This window comes from Aspergillus nidulans, chromosome II, assembly GCF_000011425.1.
Source record: "Aspergillus nidulans FGSC A4 chromosome II".
NCBI lineage: Eukaryota > Fungi > Ascomycota > Eurotiomycetes > Eurotiales > Aspergillaceae > Aspergillus > Aspergillus nidulans.
The window spans coordinates 1921717-1942942 of NC_066258.1; the positions used below are offsets into that span (position 1 = coordinate 1921717).

The window sequence follows — 21226 nt, forward strand, 5'->3', positions numbered from 1 at the left end:
TTGCGTATCACTTTGTGGCCATCATAAGGAATGAATCTTGGGTCTAGCTGGCGGAAAATCGAATCGCACTCGGGGCAGAAGCGTTCCTTCAGCAGCCTTGATCATCCATTGCACCCATGGTCTGAGCTATGCCTTGCTGTAACAGCTTGAAGCAATCTGACCTCGACGTGTCAACTGGAATTCAAGGTTTCTGGCTTCTACACTCTGCAGAAATCTGGCCGGTGGGCCTGCTCGATTATCAGCACGTTCCGCTCTCAGTAAAACTTCCCTTTCCTACCTTGGGCGCTTACGCTTCCTGTTACAAAAATACGTCTTAAACAAGGTAATTAATTAAAAGTTATTAGGCATAAGGCTATGTACTGGGTCTCCTCCCCCCACCTCCACTCGCGCCTGGCGTGCAGCCCTGTTTCCATGGCACTGACGCGCCCAAGGCTGGTATATAGCCCGAATGACCCCTCGGTCGGTTCATAATACTGCAGTAAGCACTTCAATCATTCATCCTACTCAAATAAATTTATTGCTGCCAGAAAAACCCTGTCTCCCAGCATGTCGGCCGGCTTCTGCCTCTGTGATCCCTTTTCTCCCTCGCCGTGCGAACGTTGTATCTTTCCCGCATCTGATGATTATAATGAAAGCGTCAACTTCTTACAAGACCCCTTATTTCAATATGCGCAAGCTGTTGAGTACTCGAGTACCGAGCGCACTACGACACACATTGATCCCATGGTATGGGCCCAGGCGGTTACCTATGGGTCCGTAGCTGATCCCACCTATTATCAGACGGCATATACATCAGCTTGTGGCGGTACAACATCAAATCTGAGCAATGCAGATTCAACTTATGTGCATAGGCATATGGCTGAGCATGACAATTCTATGGCAGAGTAAGCCTCTACCGTATCCTATGCCCTGGAGAAGCCGAAGGATCATATTTAACGGTTCGGATTTTTAGGACCATCGATAACAGCCCACGCATATGTGAATGGAAAGGCTGCGATGGCAACACCGAATTCAGGTCTGAGGAAGCCTTTGAAACGCATGTCAAGGATCAGCACCTATCCAGAAGGCACGCCCTTTCCGATGAGGACCATTTTGTGTGACTGAAGCTAACGCGACGTCGTTCCTTGCAGGGTTTCCGGTTCAGATTCGTTAAGATGCGAGTGGAGAGGTTGTGGCCAACGTTTCCAGAGGAATTCTGACAGGAAGAGGCATGTCTACTCTCTGCATGTCCATCCTGAATCTTATCGGTGCCCAGCGGCTGGTTGTAAAAAGAAGTGTAACAGGAGGGATAACATGGCAAAGCATGTAGCAACAGCGCATCCCGTTGGTACAAGATAGGCAGGATATTTGAGAGCGCGAATGGTGACAGGAGAAGTCCTATTACTCCATTCTCTCCGTGATTCTTCGATCTCGCCGTCGAGCGGAAGCCAACTACATATACTGGGAATAATTGAACAAAAGATGGGATGCATAGAACAAAGAACAATGGCTAAATGCAAGATATATGGTCTCCGAATCTAACAGAAAGGAAATGTTAATAGTTCCGCGCGTTAAATTTGAGCATCAGAGTAGAGTAGACAGTTACAGCCCTCTTATGATATTATGCTATTCTATAGTCTACCTACAACAACCGCGGGGTTTTGCATTACAATATCCCACATAAATCAGGACTAACTCTATAGCCGTCAATCTCAAATGACAGCCACTAATTAAAATCTAATCCTTCGCATATCTTATCAGCTCCTCGAGGGTCCTGTAAACACCGGTAATTTTTTTCTTGTCCTCCTCAACCCTCCGCATTTCCTCTTTCATTAGCTTCAGCTCTGCCTTTAGGTCTTCAATCTCCTTTTTAAATCCTTCATTCTCTCTTATCTCAACGTTAAGCTTTCCCCTCAGCTCATCACGCTCCAGGATAACTTTCTTATGAGAATCTCGAAGAATAGAAAGTTCTTTCTGTTTGAGGCTCCAACTAGAGATCAGGTCGTTGATCCGATGTTCAACGTCCTCGGCAAAAGTCCTAACATGGCTGACCAGTTCTTCGGAAGCTTTCTCTAGCCTTGGACTCTCAGAACAAGTTCTGAGTGCTGTGGGCGGATGACCAGCTTGCGCTACCAGTTGCTCTTCCTCTTGTGAGAAGTGTAGGCGGTGCGGTAATTGTGCCTGTCCGACAGTGGTGGGCCCTGTAGTCTGTGGTGGGCCAAGGTGGGTCGGCATACCGGATCGGCCCGTCGGCTGGGAATGTGGATTTTCCCTGGAGCTGATCATGGAGCACTCCAACTGGTTACTCTCATCTGAGTCCAGGAGGCCCGGGGTTTGCTTTTGACACGTTGCGGGGGCTTGTGACAACGTGGACCGGCTATCCTTTTTAATTGTCTCTTGGACAATGGGAATGAAGTTAAGAGGTGTAAACGAGAGGCTAGACGGTGGCTCGGAAGTTGTAGATGTAGAGCCAGGTATCGTTGCTGAAGATAGCGTAGAGTGAGCAGCTGCTCCATGCTGAACGTCTGAACCAGGATTTGATAATCTCCGAGTCTTTCCTGGTGCTTGGGAATGATTCTAGATAATCATCAGCGAAGAAAAACCAACACAGGATGCGGCCAGTCTAACCTGATATAGTACGCTGTCATCAGGCGTAGCCCCTTCGTGTTCGGTGTACTCACCGTCACTAGTAATACTGACATGATTGCCAATTACTTCGCTGTCATCCGCATTTTCGAGAGTCCTAGGAAATTTGACAGATTCTGTGACATCTTCCAGACAGGCCACAGACCGCTTCTCAGGGATAGCACTTTCCAGACTCCCACGAGCGCGCCTCTGCCTGGGTAATCCGCGCTCTGCTCTCAATCGTGACCACTGCACCTGCACGGCGGAATTGCTTCTGTCAGGGAAATGCTTTAACTACTTTCTACGTCAGGCTCATGCCAACATCAGCAAATGGGCTTATGAAATAAAACGATGGAGTCTCTGTACCTTGTGAAAAGCATTCCAACCTAAGTCTTTTGTTTCGCCAGTTGTCTTCAGTTTCCACAGCCGCTGTTTCTCGCTGGCTGTCCAAGGCAGCTCAAACCGTTTGCTGTATGCACTCGAGGACATTTTGCATAGAATTATCTTGATTACAATCACCCAGATAATAGTTTGCTTCCTACGGGCGGTTTTGATTGTTTTAGAACCCGTGATATTCAATGTAGTTGAACAAATTTTGAGTCAGGGGCTGATGTGACACATCCTTTCAGTTCCGCCAAGTGCTTGAGCCGGCCATACGGATTCTCCGCAGTTGGCTTACGTCAGTATAAACATTGCATATCAGAGCAGAGCCGCGAGCTAACTTGTTCAGGTCAATGCAAGCTGCAAATTTTAAATAAAGGTTGCTCGACGGCTTCTGTGGTAGCCTGTTCATGGCCAAAACTGGGAATCTGCAACCCAACTTATCGTGAGCTATCAAAAGTCTATTCGAACAAATCCCAAAATCTTCCCAGACTACTGAGTTGTTATATTCTTCAAGGCCCCTACCTGTATACATTGATACCCTTTATATGCAACCTCGCCTGGAATCAGCTCATTGGTCTAAGGTATACAATTTTTATAGCAAGTACTGTGGTATTACGAAAAAGGAATCGTGAAACTCTAGAATCCTGTAATAGTTCATAAGCTTCAAAAGGAGCGAAACCAGAGAATACCGAGCTGCGGACCTTACGAAGGCCCTGTAGCCTAGCCGGGAGAGTAGCCTTGCCGGGCCTTTGATGGGCATTCGTTGATAAGAACGCTTTACAGCTCACCGGCCGAGTTTGGCCAATCGTTGTTGGCTAGCAGAGTTGTGTAAATGGGATAGAGCTGACCGTTCTCAGATGCACGGAGGAATTGAATTGCCATACCTAAGCCAAACTAATCTCCTTACTCCCATCGATGCAGGCTTTGAGGCTACGATCTATCAAGCACCGGCACAGTCCTTCTTGTTATTTGCTCTCCAGCACGAACCATTTCTGGAAAGCTCACTTTCGAAGGCTGCTTTGCGTCCTTCCAGATCTCAACCTCACCTCCGCCACGAACCACGCCAACCCGCTTCATTGCGAGCAAGTTATGCGCAGCATTTGAATGTTGATAAACACCGCCGTTGAACATGGCTGTTGCATCCTTACCGACCGCGGACGAAATGAATGTCTTTCCACCCGGGTGCTCCTTTATGAAATCCGAGACATCATGAATAACACCCCCAATTGCAACCAGGGCTCGGTTCGCGGACTCAGCAATGAACTCGTCCCAGCTAAAGACAGGGAGCTCCTTCAGTGGAACTCCCCAATCCAGCGCCGCCCGTCGAGCGTCCACCTTCTTCTGCATCTGCTGCAGCCTTCCCTTCTCGATTTCATTCGCCCTGAACTGCTTCAAGTCGTATGCCAGCCCGACCTGTTTCCAGATCCAGATCATCCATTTCGTCGGGTCATACTGCCACCATTCAATGGCATTCCGGTAGTCAGACGGGAACTCGTGGTGGAAATTATGATACCCTTCGCCCAGAGTTACCAGTGCCGTGATGACATGGTCCCGCGGCGAATTGCGATCATCGAACGGCTGCTCGCCTATCCAGTGCGCCAGCGAGTTCACGCAATTTGTCGCCTGCTGGATAAAGAACACTCGCAAAATCCCCCCGTAGATAAACCCGCCGCGCCAATCGCCCCATCCAAGTCCACAGACCAATGTCGGGAAGATGAGAGTCATGAACAGTGCAGTGTTGATATAGTTCTTATGCTGCCAGATCACCACCGGATCAGCGTCGAGGTCTGACGCGTCCGACCGCCCGACCTTCTTATAGTTCTGCTTCATGATAATCCAGCCGATGTGCGAGTACCAGAACCCTTTCCGGACAGAGTACGGGTCCTTTTCGGTGTCTGTATAGCGGTGGTGTGCTCGGTGGCCGCGGGACCACCATCGGATTGAGCCTTGACCAGCTCCCGCACCAGCAAGGGCGAGGTAGATCTGTAGTGGGAGGGTGGCTTTGTAGCAACAATGGGCCCAGAGGCGGTGGTACCCTAGACAAGAACGGTCAGTTAATCCTCTCTCTCAAAGCTCCCATAGCAGAAACAGCAAGGAAGAACCTACCCGCCGTGATACCGAGCCCGGCATTGAAGTAATAAATAATTGCAAATATGGCTGTATGCAACCGCAATGGAGTCCAGATAGCCCCTATACATCCGACAAGAGGAATGAAGAGAACAAAGAAGCAATTTAGCCAGTTGACGTGCTGATACCAGTTTGACCATGTCATAGGTAGCTCAGTAATGTGTAGTTTTGCGGCCGGAGCGCCGTCGACTGAACCTTTCTCCACCACTTTCGAGCCTGCCATGGCATAAGAGTACTCTGCCGAGCACAAGTTCGTCGTATATAGCGAGGAGTCTTAAGAGGTCAAGAATAGTGACTATTCCTTCCTAGGTGCACCACGTTGGCTAGGAAGGCAAGCAAATCAGCACAGTGGCATTGTAAACGACCGAAACCGCTCCATTTTAATTTTCCTATTCATCCCGTCAATCCTGCTATCATTCCACTTTCTGACGATTTTGTTGGGACGGCCGTTGAGATGCTGGGACAGGGATGAAATTCGGATGACTAAGTTGGGGCCGCTCCAACGGAGAGGAGCTGGCAAACAGATGAATGTTGAACTTCCACCTATCGCCACATGTAGATTACCGATGGATCCTTCCTCGGTAAGGGTGAGGGAATCGTAAGATCAGGGTGAGCGGTTGGGGAGGGCCTGAGTCAGATCCGTTACGGATACGGGTAGCCTCTCTGAACCGCCTCCACCCCAATTTTATACATATGATCAAGCGAAAAGAGACCAGATTTATAAAGGATTGACATACATATATGATGGTATGAGGAATTAAAGCAGTCTTTTGAAGTTTACTGCCAAAAAGTGGTTTTATAAACAGAAGACTTAGCAATGACAATGGTCAGTAAGTAGTGGGTGGCGCCACACTTCAGTAGAAGGTATGGCACGATATTCCTTTCTGTCTTCGACTTCGCGTCCCAAAGAGGCTCTTCGTTGATTTCTATTTGATTTCGCTCCTCAAATGGCGACAACTATAGGAGTGGTCGCCACTCATTCTAGCTCGCTTATCCAAAGATCTATCAACCCTTTTTCCGTGATCAATGCAGTCATAATAATAATAACCCAACACCAGAGCCCCAAGTGTTTTTGAACCCTGCTAGGTCGTTGTCTGGGGATCTGAGGTGGCCCATAGCTTGGAATCAAAAGTAGGGCAACGGGGGCCGAACGAAAAAAGACACTCAGTGACCTATCAGGACAACGCAAGAGCTGATTAGCCAGAACGAACCATTACCTTTTTCTAATGAATATGTGGCTCTGGTAGATCTCCAAGTGTAGCAAAGGTCCACTTTGCCTCGCCTGCGGTCCAGTTCTCCAGTGTATCGTCTTTACCCCGGCCGTAGGTACATCAAATCCAACATAGTCTTACGGATATCTGTTGATGATAAAACCCATAATGGACATCATGCGCCACAAGCACCTAGAATAATTTTTTTTTCCTTTTATTTTTTCTTTTTCAACCGATATATTCCTACCATTGCAAGATGGGTAGGTAGTTTATACCAGGGCGAGCTAGCTATACAGGTGTGATCCAGGCAGATTAGGAACTAGACTCTGGGGTCTCATTATAGTGACCTTTTTAGTCTATCTGTAAGTGGGCTTTCCGGGAACGTGCTTTTACATTTTATGTCGTGTTCCAGCAATAGTTAGAACATTGCCAAGCAGAGTAGTTAGCAATAACTGTTGTGGATGCCGTATTCCCATTGATATCATTACTGGCTTGCGGCACCTCAAACTATTGTATTGAAAGAATATTTTTTTTGTTTATATTGAGATTCCAGAGATATTTATAAAAGTGTATCAAACTAAACAAATATAATTATCTTTGTTTTCAAAATGATTTAACGAACTATGTTTACTGGAATAAAATAAGATATAATCTTATATCATTGGTCAAATACGGTATTTGAGACGATCTATCTGATCGGCATGTCGTGTCTGCCTAGCGCTTCATTCCCCGCTTCCTCTCGACACAACCGGCCGGATACAGGTCTCTGCGCAACAACATGATGCATATCCTGGTTGCTGAAGACAAGTAAGCTCCACCCAGCCGCCAATGCAGAAACAGATACTAACCTACCCACCAGTAAGGTGAACCAAAAGCTGGTGACACGCCTCCTGCAGCGTCTCAGCTGCACCGTCTCCATCGCCCACAATGGCCAGGAAGCTCTCGACTATCTCTCAGCGTCGCCCGCTACACATCATAGGCCTGACGTTATACTCATGGACGTAAGGGTTTACCGCATCTTTCTCTATGTTTCTTTACGACCCACCTCCCTCCTGGCAAATGGGAAAAGTATCTGATCAAGTCGTGCAACAGACAGCAATGCCTGTAATGGACGGTATCAGAGCAACAAGCATCCTCCGCACGTCACTACCTTTTACAGTAGATCCGAAAATACCTACAACCCCGATTATTGCCATGACGCCAATCAGCCTACGTGTCCCAGGCCAGACTGAAGAGTGGCTTAAAAGAGGCTTTGATGACGTCCTACCAAAACCCTTCCGACTCGAAACCCTGCGAATGATGCTCCTCTACTGGTCGAAACGGAGGATTTTTCCGAGACAGGGGACTTTGTCTGCTCCTGAGACCGGAAAAGTGGTTCCTATTCCAGTAAGTTTGGTGCCATGGGGACCGTCTCCGCTGAGACGGTACAAGGGCCCTAGGTCGCTTCTTTGAGATGACGATGTGCTCAAGGGCTCTTAGTATGGGTTCTTGTTGCGAAAGGGGCTAGAGCGCGAATGGGATAGAGTATAGTCGCTGTTGCGCTACTTATAATACTACTACTGGGCGATCTACCTTACTTCATATATGCCAATGACTGTAAGGGCCAGGGTGTTCTTGAAGGCTAGGATGTGTGACAATTGAATTTTGCGAAGTGCAACGCTGAAATATGCGGCCTAGACGAGACTAACGGTAGTGGTAGAATCGTGGACTGCGGAAAAGGCAACTACGTACGTAGTAGACATAATATACAATCTAAGGTGCTCTACTGTACTAGTGCCACACGAGGTTGTTTGCAATCATGAGCGCGGTGTCCGGGTTCGCTGCAGTTAACACATTGACTTCCACACGCTCGATCACGACTCGTTCCTCCTTGCAACTGCGAGAGCTGTGCCCCATTTCTGGAAATATTAGGCCTTGTTCATTTAGCTAACGCGGGCAACTTACCACCGCAGTTGCTACATTTGGGAATCTGTCGTTCATAAGGAAGACTAGCATCTCTAAGGCGCTCAATATTCTCCTCAACTGATGGAGGCCAGCATTCACGAAGGTTTGCTCTCTGGGGCCTGGGGCTGTAGAAGAGTCCGACGATGTAGGTGCAGTTCAACTTTCCCTGGAGGCTGATAAGGCTGATACAATCGGACGTCTGCCTTTCCTATATTCAAACACAAGTGTTAGTGCTCATTCTGGCGTCTATAAGTGAGATTCCCACCATGGCAATGAGGTAGATATTGAATGATTCAGCGCGCATCTTTTCTTCGATGTCAGCGAATGTAGCATTCGGAACGGCCTTTGAGTATATCTTAAGCCCCTGCTTCGTGTTAGCATCGACCGTGTATCTTAAGGAGCAAGACAGGGTTTACCTCGCGGAAGCCTTCCAAATCTCGATCATAGCTTGCCTTCCTGAGAAGTTCCCATGCTCGCTCAGGTAGCATGTCGGGGATGCGGTTGAGACCGAATTTGCGGTTCTCAGTGCAGTTTGAGGTCTTGTGACCTGTATATAGTGTCAGCGATGTGAATCCAAGGGAGAATTCTTCAATTTACCCTCTTGTTGACAGTCCTGCAAACGTCAGGAGGCCGATCAGGGCACTCGGCAGCCGGGTGACCCTCCTGGTTGCAGATACGGCAGGAACCCTTAAAGACACGAGGCTTATGGCACTCGGCTTTTGTGTGATTAGAGAGACTCAGGAGGAAGCCAGACTAGAATAGGATTTGCTTATCCTTCCTCCCCACAGTTGAAGCAAGCCATACCCTCCCGAGGTTTGCGAGGCTCGAGGCACTCGCGGGCAAAGTGGCCTTCTCTATTGCAGCTACCATGAAATAAGCGATTGACTCGTGGAGTATTTTGTGGATTGCCTACTTGCGGCATGTCTTATCGTGTCCATGGCCATTGTCGGGAATCTTGTTCTCGTCATTATAAAAGTCTGCTGTGAGCACATCGTCAGCCACCTTATGGAATAAAGATTTTGGAAATGAATACCAGAGGACTCATGGGATGTATAAGGGATGATAACAGGTAAGGAACTACCTACCATGATTGTCACCAGGAACCCATTGGCCAGCACCTCCGCATTGTCTTCGTCTTCTCTGTTTTCATCGGAACCACCTCCCCAGCCGTCACCTGCATGCCAAGGCATCGTGTCTGAGTCAAGAATGAAATCAAGTCCTATTCGGGCCAATGCGTCAGTCAAATGACAGAGAGGCAGTGCGTAGGCTGGAACACTCTTGTGCTGCTCATGGAAAGGAAACAAGTAATGACGAGCTGTTGGTAAAGACGACAGAAGGTTATGTTATGGAAATATGGAGATGATATACTCGCCTTTGGGTCTGTAAAAAGACAGATTATGAATCGATGTGGGGAGAAAGCAAAGAAGAAATTTGTAATAGATGAGGAAGAAAGGAGGAAAGGTCGAGGGATTGGAAACCAAACAGAGGTGGTATGTTGACGAGATTTTTATTTGCTCAATTTCAAAGATAAAGTATTTGTTTGTCATTTTTCCCTTGCTGCCCGTTTACAAGACGAGTTTCCAAGGAAAGTAGAAGGGCTTAGTTAGTCCCAAAATATCAACCATGCTGGCAGCACTCTTTCGCAGGGTCAGAGTTTCTCAGTCAGTCAGCACAGCCCTCCCCCCAAAGCTTCCAATAGAACGTTTATGATACTAACCAATATGTCTTCTTCGCTCAAGTAGCACTTAGCCTTCATCCTTTTGAAACATCACCAGGGATTGTTAGATCTTCGATCTCGGAAGTTTTCAAGATAAGTAACCATTGTGGACGGTGGACCTCCCAAATACAGGCATCGATATCGTTGTCAGTGCCGTCAAGCAATAAAAAGTCTCAGATTATTTGCTCGAACTAGCAGAAACTATCGCCCGTTCTGAGCACCTTTACCGTTTCATGGCGCGCCGATATCAAAGAAAAACCACCCTTGTAATCGAAAATGAAGGAGCGTTTGTGGGTGTAACACTCGCAGGGTTATGTAGCGGACTTGAAGTTCCTGATTTTCTCTCTCGATGGTAGGATAGATACTTCAAAGTTGATGCTCTCAACAATAAGGAAACCGTGGACTTACATAGCCTAGATGAAATTCTTAGAATTTGGATTGGCGGAACTCATCACTGCGAGAACTGAATCTTGCGTCAGGAGTTGTTTTATAGCTTGAATTTTTTTTGATCCTATTGATTAAAATATCTAGATGTTAATCAACAATTGGCCGGTTGGTGTAGTTGGTTATCACGTATCGTTAACACCGATAAGGTCGCCGGATCGAGCCCGGCACTGGTCAAAACTTTTTATTTCGCGGCACTATTTACATGTTTTTATTTTCCGCACAGTCTGTCGCAGGATCCAACTTTCCTGCAAGAGGAAATTCATGGCGCCACAACACGGTTGGTTGTACCACGAATAGCTCAAGTTTACTGTGGCGATTTCAAGTGCTGGTAATGCCGGAACAATGCAGCAAATGGTAAAAGCTTGAGCATGAGCCATGTGCCTTCTCTTACAACATTGCTGGTTTCTTAATAGATTCAATGCTAGCTCAAGTGCAGCAAAGTCATCCTCAGTGATTAAACTGGCTCCGAAACAAACGTGTATTACATGTTGTAAAAACTCGGCGCTTTTCTGCAGACTCATTGAGGTCCTAAGGCTTTCAGGTACGGTGAGATAGATAGGGTATGGTTCAACCCATTACTTCTCTTATACCACTAAAGCCCAGTCTAAACAGACCCAAATGCTTCTTGTCCAGTTCCAGTCCAGACATAAAGTAACTGCATCTTCACTAATATTTCAAATCTGATTTCCGATAGTTCAATCAAGTGAATACCCATGTCAAAACTATCCCTCGATATCCCTCAAATCAACCGCGGGTCACGATTTTCATCCTTCTGAGGTTCGAATATCTTCTCATCTGTATATTCCTTGCTCCGTTTGCAAGGCCTGTATCCCTTGCCCGAGGAACTCTGGATTGTCCCACGGAGCTCGTTAACGGTTTCCACAAGGCTCTTTATTTCCTTGGCCTGGGATACTAACTTCAGAGCCTGAGCCACTACACAGTCTTCCAGCTCCTGAATTCGTGCATTTGGGTCCGCGTCCGTGCTAGCGAGGTCCTCCATATCATTGATCTTTCCTTCGCCGAGGTCGGCATCTTGCTGAGCTGGAAAAACTGTTGGAAGCTCCTGGATTCGTTCATGATGTTCTTTCAGGGTGTTCTCAGAGACTGTGGGAGTGACAAATTCTTCCTGACTGCGGCTACCGCTGGACGTCACCGAAAGACGGGAAGTGTCTGTCTGGGGTTGTTCATGGCAGCCGATCGGCGTATCGCCCAATGCTACAAAGTTAGTTTTTTGTACAAATATTGCGCTTTCTGCCATCTCCAGTGCACTGAGTGGTTTGGAGCTGGTAGACAGGTCTTGCTGTGGTAATGTGTCAGGAACCGCAGCTGATTGTAGGTGTTGGGCCGGAAGTAATGGGGCCACGGAGCTTTGGAGAGGTGCTGAGATGTTTCCCGTAAGGTTCCAGGATACCTTTTTATGAGGCTGAAGAGCGTCAGTTGCAGCGCAAGCTTGGAAAATACGCCAACTCTGATTAGGCTGCCAACGGGCCCTACCTTAGTTGTTAACTTTGTGTTTCCAGCGTCGCCGTCACATCCATTCCCACACGACCCATAATGCTCAATATGACTGCAGTTCCCACCCTCAGTATTTTCCGGAGAATCTCTCTGGTAGCCGAGTTCGGAAATTCCGCCCTGGATTTCAGATGCCTGATGTGCGGCGCATCTCACCGGCATCTGCGCGTCAGAGAATTTGTGGGTATCCGCTTTGCGTTGACGTTTTGCTGCAAATCTGTATTCTACTTGCGCCGTACACTCAGTCGGCGTCTGGATATTGGGAAGAACGTCCGCAACCCTGTTGTCTAACTTCTTGTTCGTGCGGCGTATTAGCTCTGCTTTGACCATGTTTTCAATTAATATCAAGGAGATGCTGAGCAGAAAGTCTGCTGTTGAGCAAGATCTGGATCACAGATGGAGGTCGTTCCTAAGACGCAACACACGTTAGCATAAGTCACCGGTGCAGTGCTTTCAGGAAATTGAAGCAGAAGAGTCAGTATGTCAAGATAAAGCCTACTGCTGTGATGCTTTAGTCAACAACTTGTGTCTTTGCCTCCGGAGAAACTGCGCCGGGACTATTGTGTTGCTCTAAAAGCTGTTTAACGAGCTGTGAAATAGGCCTTGGGCCAGTAGGCCGGCCGGCGATAGGATAACACAGGCTGAATTGTGGACAGCAGCCAATACCGCTTTTAACCAATATCCACGTGATAGGGATATATATAAGATAGCCAGATTATTCAAAGGTCGCGGGATCAATTGAGAATTGTTCACTGTCTCTAGGTAGAAAAGGTGGTGTTGTGCAGATTCTAAAGACTTCCTTGCAGGGTAAATCATATCCTTCCAAGGTATTCAAGGACTGGTCACTCAACAGAGCTCCAGCTAACAATCTGATCAGCGGAGGCCTATAGGTTTTTGTTGCTTGACAGGGTCTCACTGGCTCAGGAAATATATATTCTGTAATGCAAGCACTTGTGATGCCCTGTTTATTTTAGTTTTCCTGTGCGAGGAATAGCCACCCTGTACACTGTCTAGCAAATACTACCCTGGACACCTCTAATAGAAAGTTCTTGCTTGTAGTTCCTCTAAGTAATCTATTTATTTATTATTGAATGATATACTGCTACTATAGACTCGTGAAATGGCGAGTCAAGCCGAGTTTTGTTGCGGGTTGCCTAGGCAGTAACCACCTACGGTTTGAGTACATGATTTGGCCTAACCCAAAACCTCGTAGTTGACATGGATAATCTTAGCGGTCCAAAATAGCAAATAGAAGAGATGTAGGGAAGATGGAGGGGAAGATGGAGGGGAAGATGGAGGGGGAGACGTTTACCTTGATGGAATGACCTTACATAGACGCGTTAAACCAACTCATCAAGTCTTCAAAGGAGAAATGGTTACGCCCCAGGAATGTCCATCTTTTGTTCAGTACTGAGATATTTCCAGCCGCTATCAAGCGTTTTACCGTCGATATAATCCATTACAATATATCCACTGGTTCCAAAATATATAATGTCGTCCATGAAATGGAGAAACCGATGGACACGGGAAACTCGAATATTTAACATGCAACTAATTGAAGCACTTCTGCCTCACATGGCAGCACATTGCCGCCGCCCTTAAACGATATCCTCTCACAAGCGCACCACTATTGTTTGGCCGAGGTCTTGAAGGATTGGAGCAGATTCGAGGAGGGCTACGATGGTTTCGTCAGAGATACAGTTGATGTCCGTATCATCCAGCGGAACTGCCCTGTCCGAGTATTATCTACTAGCCGGCTGTCGAGATTCTTAGTACAGTATTCATTCCTGAAGTAATCAAGCAAGGAGCCCATACATCGGTGAATGGGCGTAAAGGTCCTTCCATTCTTTTACTCTTTCTGCGGACGTGAGGGTCAGTGAGAAGGGGACGGCTAAGCTCATAGGGGTACCCAAGAGGGCGAAGAAAGGTTGATGAAGGTAGTCAAGTCACCTAGTCAAGTTATATTGTTGGCTTGGTTGGGCTTAGTCATTAGCAGAGCACAACATATCAGGATATTGACAGGAGGATCAAGCTCTCCCTTAATGCTCGAGTGGGTTCTGGCTTTGCAGTCCTGACCCTTCTCTGCTGCTTACAGGCTTTACCTATAGGATGGCGTCTGAGATACAGAAAGTTAAACCATATGTGGATAATAAGTCAGCTAACCCATATTAGCTGATATCTCCTCCTGGATTATTCAATAACAAAAATAAAAAGAAATCAGTTGTAACATTATTATAATTACTTCCTCTGCAATGCCAATTTAAATAGTTTCTAGACTTTATCTATCGTGTCGACCGAAATTCCTATTTATATATTATGGGTTAGCTTGAGATATAGTAATAACATAGCAACGGCAGTGCACAAATCCATGAAATTATGCAGATTTCAAGCATTTGGTCATATATCAGCTGCAAACTGAGTAATGTGCACCTCATTCAAGTCGATACAGGCTGTCACAGTTCTATGTGCTGTGATCATGAGCCAACACAGATTACAGAGCTCATCGTGTACACCATGAATGATTCTGCCATCCTTGACTGCCTACCGGATCAAGCTAAGCTCCGTTTCGCGAAGACTTCCCACAATCGATCTCTCCATGTACATAATTCTCTTCTCTATGCTTAGGATTCTGAATATGAGCGCCAGAATGGTTGTTTAAATGTTCTGATTGGCTTGCCGTCTTACAGGCCTTGACATGGAGCTAAGTATATATTGCCAAGTTTGGGTTTAATGTGGACAACTATTTCATGCATGACAGGTTCCTTATTCGGTGAGCCATGATAGATAAGATCAAGCCTAAGCATTATAAGCCCAGCCATCCCCGCCGTCATGCTTCACCCTAGACCTCAACACTATGTCCTCCCTCAACTCCTGCGAAGCCTGCACCCACCGCGGCCTGTTCTGCAGCGGAGGGCCCCAGGCTGCTATTCGTGTCTTCGAGGTGGCTTTATCTGCGCCGCCAAAAACTACCGCGATTGTCCTGTCGTCTCTCAGCCGGCATGAGTAGAGCAGCAAACAACCGCTGCAGAGGTCGCTCAGTTCCAGATACAGGACATTCTCACTACCCACTCCGCCCTCATTACCAGCCTAACCACATTCTACAACAGTTTCATCTCTATGCAATATCTCCGCGAAAACGAAGTCATCCGCGCACCACAGGTTGCGCATTAGATTGACCTCCCCGCCTTGATCCAGTCCAGATTCGAAGCAGAAATAATCGCACTCATATTGCACATGCCCCAGATCAACATCCGCCGGATTGGCGATGCAGGAATTGGCATTCTACTAGATGGGTTCCTCCCATTCCCCTATCTGAACCTGTCAAACCTGCAGACCATCTCTTACGACAATCACGCGCGCGACCCATTATATCACAACTAGGAAGACGAGAGGGATTGGATGATTCCGGCCTGGACGTGCTTTATTACGCGCCCGGATCCCCAGCGCGGGCATGGGTTCCACCACTGCCAGAACTGTGATACGCGCCCTAAGTCTTAGGCTATGCTACCCGGCTTTCGTGAGGAACAAAGTGATATGAACAATGAAGGGCGGGTCTTAATTGACACAAGACCAGCAGAAGAAATTATTGGTGAATGGATTGCGCGCCTGCACTCTATGGAGTGGCTACCTTCGCTGACAATCGCGGACCGCAAGATAGGACGGCCAGAGAGGGAGAGGATTTAGACGGTGCTATTGCAACGGCACGGACTATGCAGGATTAGTGGAAAGTGACATCAATCCGGCACCGAAGACAGGCCCACAATAAGTACTGGGCACAGCGTGCTATTTATGCTGCATGGGTCGCCTGGTCAGTTGCAGTCGGAGGAGCTCGCGATGCGTAAGAGTGAATGAGCTGAGACTCTCCAGCGGTTGCATTCGCGTTGGTGGCAAGATGGAGGTGACGAGCTGGAGGAGTATTACCGGGGCCTTGCTGGAGATCGTGCTCTTTGACTTTAGTCCCGGGGTTTTCGTACATGCTTTTACGGCTTCTTGATCATACAAGTCATCCACAAACGATCCTATATCTACGCACTGAAATACAGTAAACATATTTTTGGCCATGGATTTGCCGCTTGTCACATTCAACTCGAAGAACTGCTTAAAGGCGATTCCCTGCGCCGAGTAGATTAACCAGCACGAGTCCCTAGCACGAATGAGAGTCATGGATGAGTATATACACCACCAACATACTCTATAGGCAACGCTCTAGCCAAAGGGTCTAGGATAAGCTCAAAAATAAAACGACAAGAAAAGAAAAAAAAGCAGGTATGAGGGACGAGCATCTGTATCGCTAGCCACCGGATGCGTGTGATCCAATATGCTAACCAACCCGGCTCGAATAACCTGACCTAACTCCAAACCTCGCCCCACAGAACAGTCTACAATATAGGAGAATACATAGAGTAGTCTATGGTGGGGGAGAGGGGGGAAGGAAGAACTAGAGAAATAAGAAAAGAAATCTATGGTAAAGGTAAACACACTCATACCGGAACAACATGCGCAGGCCTAATCTCAAACCTCTTTCCCCCAATCGCGCCCCCACCGAGCCCCCAACCCTTCTCGCCAACTGGGCCATGCCCTGAACCTTCACTATCTTCAGATCCCGTAGTGAGATAAAAGCTATCCCCCCACAGCCCCCTCTTCTTGGACTCCTCGCGATCCCTCTCCTCTACGCTCTGAAAATGCGGCAGCCCCCACCCCATCCCAACCCCGGCACCAGGGAATTTGCTCCTCGAGAACCGGTTGTACATGAGTATTGAATGCTGCTTGGTATTTACCGTGCTGTTTGGAGGGAGGTGTGCATTGCGGCTGAGCGGGCGCACTTCGGCTGGGCCTAGTGGGTCGATTTGGTGCGGAACATTCAGGATTTTGTACGCGATGCTGAGAACTGGGATGGAAAGACCATGGATTACTATGGAAAAGAGTACGAGGAAGTAAATTGCTGAGTCACGAGGTCAATGGTCAGTACCTTTTGACAGTGGGTTCTGGGAGAGGCAGGCATACTTGGTTTCAGAGCGCGAATGAGAGTCGTTTCTACTGCGCTGCCCTCTCCATCCTCGGGAAATAAGTGGCTCGCGTGCTCAGCGTAGAAGATGCCGCCAATTCCTATATAATACCGTACCATATCCAGTCAGTTATCCTACTGTATTTCCAGGATAGCAAGAAGTGAAAAGAATCTCCGCTCACCAATCGGCCCGAAATACCCCATAAACAGCGCCTCCTTCCAGCTCGTACAGACCTTGGGCATCAACTTCCACAGGACAAGCAAGCTGGGTATGCGCCGAAACAAAAGAACCATGAAACCCAGCAGAATGAGCCGCGGATACGTAATTCCCGTTGTCTCTGGCTGGTGGAAGTCCGCCCATGGGATGACGGCACCAATGTACATAAACCCAGCGAAATTGAGGAGCACGTCGATGCTGGGATTGACTTCGTCGTGGCGCGCTTCCGTTTCGGACAGATAGGCTCCGTCCCAGTTCAGTGCTGTGCCAGCTGAGAAGCATGCCAGGAGGTCGTTTGTTCCGATTACGCCGCAGGTTCCGATGGTAAACAACTGGGATATAATGAGTGGCGGGGGGTTAAGAGAGGGTATGTGGTTAACGTACACCTAATGCGGCGGGGAATAACAGGTAACTCTCCCCATCTACCCATTTTCTTGTGGAAGGACATATTATGTTAGCATTTGCTTTAGCTTAATCGCGGGCTCGGCCTCCTTGAGACCTTAAGGTAGAAACCAACCTCCTTAACGCAAACCTCAATGCATGCATACCGGCATAGCCAACAACAGCACCATACACCGCGCCCATAACCACATAGTAGCACCACGTCTCCACCACCCACATTTCCATCGCCTTGGTCAGCCCTCCATCCTGGTGACCTACCTGGCCCGCCCGGGTATACAGAGAGATAGAACGGTGCTCAATCTCGTCCTGATCGGGATTATGGGCAGGATCCCCCTGCGTATACCGCAGTAAATAAGTTGCGAGCATCAAAAACGGAAAGCCAAACCCATCATTTGCGCCAGCTTCCGAGGATATGATTTCACGCAGATCACGGGCGACGTAGCGATCTGCAAACGGACCTTTTGCGATGGCCTGCGAGAGGATGGGATCGGTGGATGTGACGCACGACCCTAGGACCAGGGCGCTTAGCTGGCCCTGTACGTCAGCCGGAGACTGGACCCATCGGTTTGTTTGGAACTGAAAGGAGACCCACAAGATTCAAGCGTGGAATCGCCAGCAGAATACACGCCGACGTGCAGAGCCACATCAAGGCCATATTCGGCATAAGGCAGATCAGCATCTCCTTCCACCTGTGGATCTGGTACTTGGCTGGGAGCTGGAATCCCACAATCACCAACTGAACACCGATCACTACGCGGCAGAGACCCTGTTTGTTCATGAATTATTAGCAGAGTACCAACATCAATGAGCAGGCCATAGTTTTGCAAAGTTGCCCCGCATACCAAGGTAATTGCGTCTTGCTGACCCCATACTGCAGAACCCCATTCTGATGCGTCCAAGAAACGAGCAGCGTATGGCCCGAGAACAATTCCTATTAGCAGAGCTGGCACTGTCGCGCCCGAGTTAGGTGTGGGACTGGAATGGGCTGATGAAGACCTACGTGCTTCGCCGAGATACCAGTGGTTCTTTATCTTCACAGAGGCTAGTGCATAGAGGATAATAAACGCCCCTGCCCATATGTATTAGCTAACCTGTATCGTCTGAAATGAATGGATTATTCGTTGACCTAAAACTGAAATCACCACATTCAACTCACTCACAACCAACGTTGGCATGACAAGCACTATCAGTCTCGCAAGTGAAGGCAACTGTAAAATGGATATTCGCTCAAGTACATGAACACAAGGCATATAATATGGGCGGAAGTCACGCAAATTTATGAGAACCAGATTTCCCAACATATTCGCTGTCAGGGGCACTGTCTTTCCTCGTGGCGTTGTCACCACAGTGAGAGCGGGATGTCTTGGCGAATCTCCGCCAAGCAGCCAAGTCCAGAGGCAGCGGCCAAGAAGCCCATGTGCCGTCAGTTCTGTAGCATGACTTTGCGCGTGTGGCCGTCATACGACGATTTTAATGACTTGAGTACCAGTGGGTACCCTGATTTCCTGACCTGTGCAGTACAAGGAGAACTGCCCGTACCGGTCGAGGAATCTAGTGCCCAATGTCTTTCGGACAAGAAGGTATCATCCGGTATACGCAGGATTTGGAGTGATTCAGGACTCCGTGCGTCATACCCCCTCACATCAGGGCACCCAGCGATCCTGCACGGGTTCGTCGGATGTTTTTGTTCTACGAGTTTAAGGATAAGAAGTGACGCACACAGTTCATGTTCCGATCTCGTCAACTCACTGAATAGTATAAAATCCCATATAAATATAGCCATAATATCTTGCTGAGATAATTGACCCTGCCGGATATATATAACAACTGCCCTTTGTCTACGCCCAATCACAGTTCTAAGCGCATTCCAGACGTATCCAGCGCGTGTCAATCAAACTCTGATTTGGCCCTGCCTTTCACAATAATCCGTTACCTAGTGCATGCTCTCAACATGAAACGCCTCATCTATGATATTTTCTTCCCCACTTACTCGCTCAAATTCCCTTTTTAGCTATATATACACTGATCTCTCCATAATTAACGGGCGTAATATGCACTGAACCGGGCTCAAAGGAGCGGACGGAGTCGTAATAGTTCTACAATGCTATGTATGCGTTGATTATACTCGTACAGAGCTAAGAATTGTTAAAGATGTACTTCCTACCAGGAAGGCCTAGAAATATCTGCATTATCACATTGCTCTTCGTGTCTTGGGAAAATAGAGCTTGTAGAATTAATATCATCAACCTCCCAAATAATCGCAAAGAGCGCGATTGCTTGGGCTAACTAACACTAGCCTAGAACCTGCTGGATTCTCATCAAGTCCTAGCAACCCACGACTTTTGCATAGCGGCTTAACAAGACTAGCTGATGGTTCTGCTATAATAGTATTTCTTATGGCGGGGTGCCTAAGGCTTCTGCTGACGCTTGCTGTTAGAACCTGGCTAGATATGTACGCCTGGCTTGGCCCGGGGCAGCTATATATGCAAAATAGCCTACATATTTAATTCTTTCTCTCCAGATGTAGAATGTAGTATTATGGTTTTGTTATTTGTAGTATACTAGTTAATTTACACCCAGTCCTCAACCGGCGCAAGGAAATGCCTTGGACAAGCTCTCGGCGGTGTTCGCTAGAAGACAGGAATACCCCATAAGGGCCACTGCAAATATGAAAACAGTACTTATTGCACTCTATGCATAAGAATTCTCCAAATCACTGTGACCAATATGCCTGGCAAGCCATGCCTGCTGCAATCCCAGGCAGGAACAGTGTAAGCGGTCCAGATTCTGCAAGTATTTAGTACAGCCCCACAACATTTTCTTCGAAAGGACAAGGAGCTCAGTCGGGGCATCATTATATCATACATTAGAGGCGTCTGTGGGCTATACGGGCCAGTCATGTCGCTGATGAGTCGGGACCTCATACAAATGACTTGCATGTGCGTCCGCAATCGCACGCACAAGATGCAAGGAATGCAGTACGCTTTGCTCCTTCCCTACCTGTCTAAAGCAGTGTTTCACTGCTTCCGTTATACGGATTGTGTATATCGCCCCATGCTTCAGCCGTACAAATGTATCACTGCTTTTGACCATTTCTTGGCACACGAGCTTGCAACACAGTTCTCCACATCTCTGCCTCCATCAGGCGACAAGAATATTGGGGCCGGCCTCGCTTGATTTTTCTTTTTGCTAAGAATGTAGGAGTAACAGGAGGCAAAAGACCACGCCTCCCCAAGATGCTTCTCAAGCAAGCATTAAATTGAAAAAAAAAAAAAAAAAAAAAAAAAAAAAAAAAAAAAAAAAAAAAAAAAAAAACAAAAAAAAACTTTACGGTTGTATTTATGTATATTTACAAAACCGCTGAGTACCGGGTGTCTGAGACTGCGTATACTTTCTAACTCAGTTTATCTGCTTATAAGTTATTCAAGCTTTGCTTTATTACTAAACCAGGGACATCCCGAAGCTTTCCCGTACTTCAGTCAAGCGGAGTCTTTCCGAAGAATGGCGGGCCGAGATGGACCCCGCCATGACCAGACCTATAAGGTGTCTGCTAGACTTGAAATGACCCACTATATCAGATTCAGGGAATAGGCATGGTCGTATTCAGCTTCGCTCAGAACGTATCTCACGTTCAATTGACCCCCACACAAGTCGAC

At 47.5% G+C, this 21226-nt stretch overlaps 9 protein-coding genes across 9 annotated transcripts, besides 1 other annotated feature; 4 read left to right on the forward strand and 5 right to left on the reverse strand.

Moving 5' to 3' along the window:
- Positions 1-21226: part of a sequence feature (contig 1.67 618..254221(-1)) that runs on past both edges of the window.
- On the forward strand, positions 547-1100 carry ANIA_04137 (uncharacterized protein; the record flags this gene model as incomplete). Its single annotated transcript, XM_656649.1, has 2 exons — positions 547-884; positions 1016-1100. 2 exons carry the CDS (start codon positions 547-549, stop codon positions 1098-1100), a joined length of 423 nt encoding a protein of 140 aa, XP_661741.1.
- ANIA_04136 (uncharacterized protein) lies at positions 1717-3093 on the reverse strand (the record flags this gene model as incomplete). The annotated part of the gene is made up of 3 exons (XM_656648.1): positions 1717-2556; positions 2608-2898; positions 2971-3093. The coding sequence occupies 3 exons, from the start codon at positions 3091-3093 to the stop codon at positions 1717-1719; spliced, it is 1254 nt and encodes a 417-aa protein (XP_661740.1).
- On the reverse strand, positions 3869-5788 carry ANIA_04135 (stearoyl-CoA 9-desaturase sdeB). The gene is made up of 2 exons (XM_656647.2): positions 5095-5788; positions 3869-5024 (listed from the first exon to the last, which is right to left on the reverse strand). Exons 1-2 carry the CDS (start codon positions 5336-5338, stop codon positions 3919-3921), a joined length of 1350 nt encoding a protein of 449 aa, XP_661739.1. The 5' UTR covers positions 5339-5788; the 3' UTR covers positions 3869-3918.
- On the forward strand, positions 7105-7856 carry ANIA_04134 (kinase-regulated response transcription factor srrC; the record flags this gene model as incomplete). Its single annotated transcript, XM_656646.1, has 4 exons — positions 7105-7133; positions 7186-7327; positions 7419-7712; positions 7806-7856. The coding sequence occupies 4 exons, from the start codon at positions 7105-7107 to the stop codon at positions 7854-7856; spliced, it is 516 nt and encodes a 171-aa protein (XP_661738.1).
- ANIA_04133 (putative zinc knuckle transcription factor (CnjB)) lies at positions 8097-9460 on the reverse strand (the record flags this gene model as incomplete). The annotated part of the gene is made up of 6 exons (XM_656645.1): positions 8097-8224; positions 8271-8478; positions 8536-8634; positions 8687-8809; positions 8868-9023; positions 9356-9460. 6 exons carry the CDS (start codon positions 9458-9460, stop codon positions 8097-8099), a joined length of 819 nt encoding a protein of 272 aa, XP_661737.1.
- On the reverse strand, positions 11174-12276 carry ANIA_04132 (uncharacterized protein; the record flags this gene model as incomplete). Its single annotated transcript, XM_656644.1, has 2 exons — positions 11174-11857; positions 11929-12276. 2 exons carry the CDS (start codon positions 12274-12276, stop codon positions 11174-11176), a joined length of 1032 nt encoding a protein of 343 aa, XP_661736.1.
- On the forward strand, positions 14801-15117 carry ANIA_11430 (uncharacterized protein; the record flags this gene model as incomplete). Its single annotated transcript, XM_050611314.1, has 2 exons — positions 14801-14949; positions 15054-15117. 2 exons carry the CDS (start codon positions 14801-14803, stop codon positions 15115-15117), a joined length of 213 nt encoding a protein of 70 aa, XP_050467353.1.
- ANIA_04131 (uncharacterized protein) lies at positions 15734-18745 on the reverse strand (the record flags this gene model as incomplete). The annotated part of the gene is made up of 11 exons (XM_656643.1): positions 15734-15935; positions 15980-16059; positions 16138-16152; positions 16434-16858; positions 16951-17052; positions 17134-17500; positions 17553-17601; positions 17686-18122; positions 18163-18336; positions 18413-18639; positions 18727-18745. The coding sequence occupies 11 exons, from the start codon at positions 18743-18745 to the stop codon at positions 15734-15736; spliced, it is 2097 nt and encodes a 698-aa protein (XP_661735.1).
- On the forward strand, positions 20298-20747 carry ANIA_04130 (uncharacterized protein; the record flags this gene model as incomplete). Its single annotated transcript, XM_656642.1, has 2 exons — positions 20298-20341; positions 20441-20747. 2 exons carry the CDS (start codon positions 20298-20300, stop codon positions 20745-20747), a joined length of 351 nt encoding a protein of 116 aa, XP_661734.1.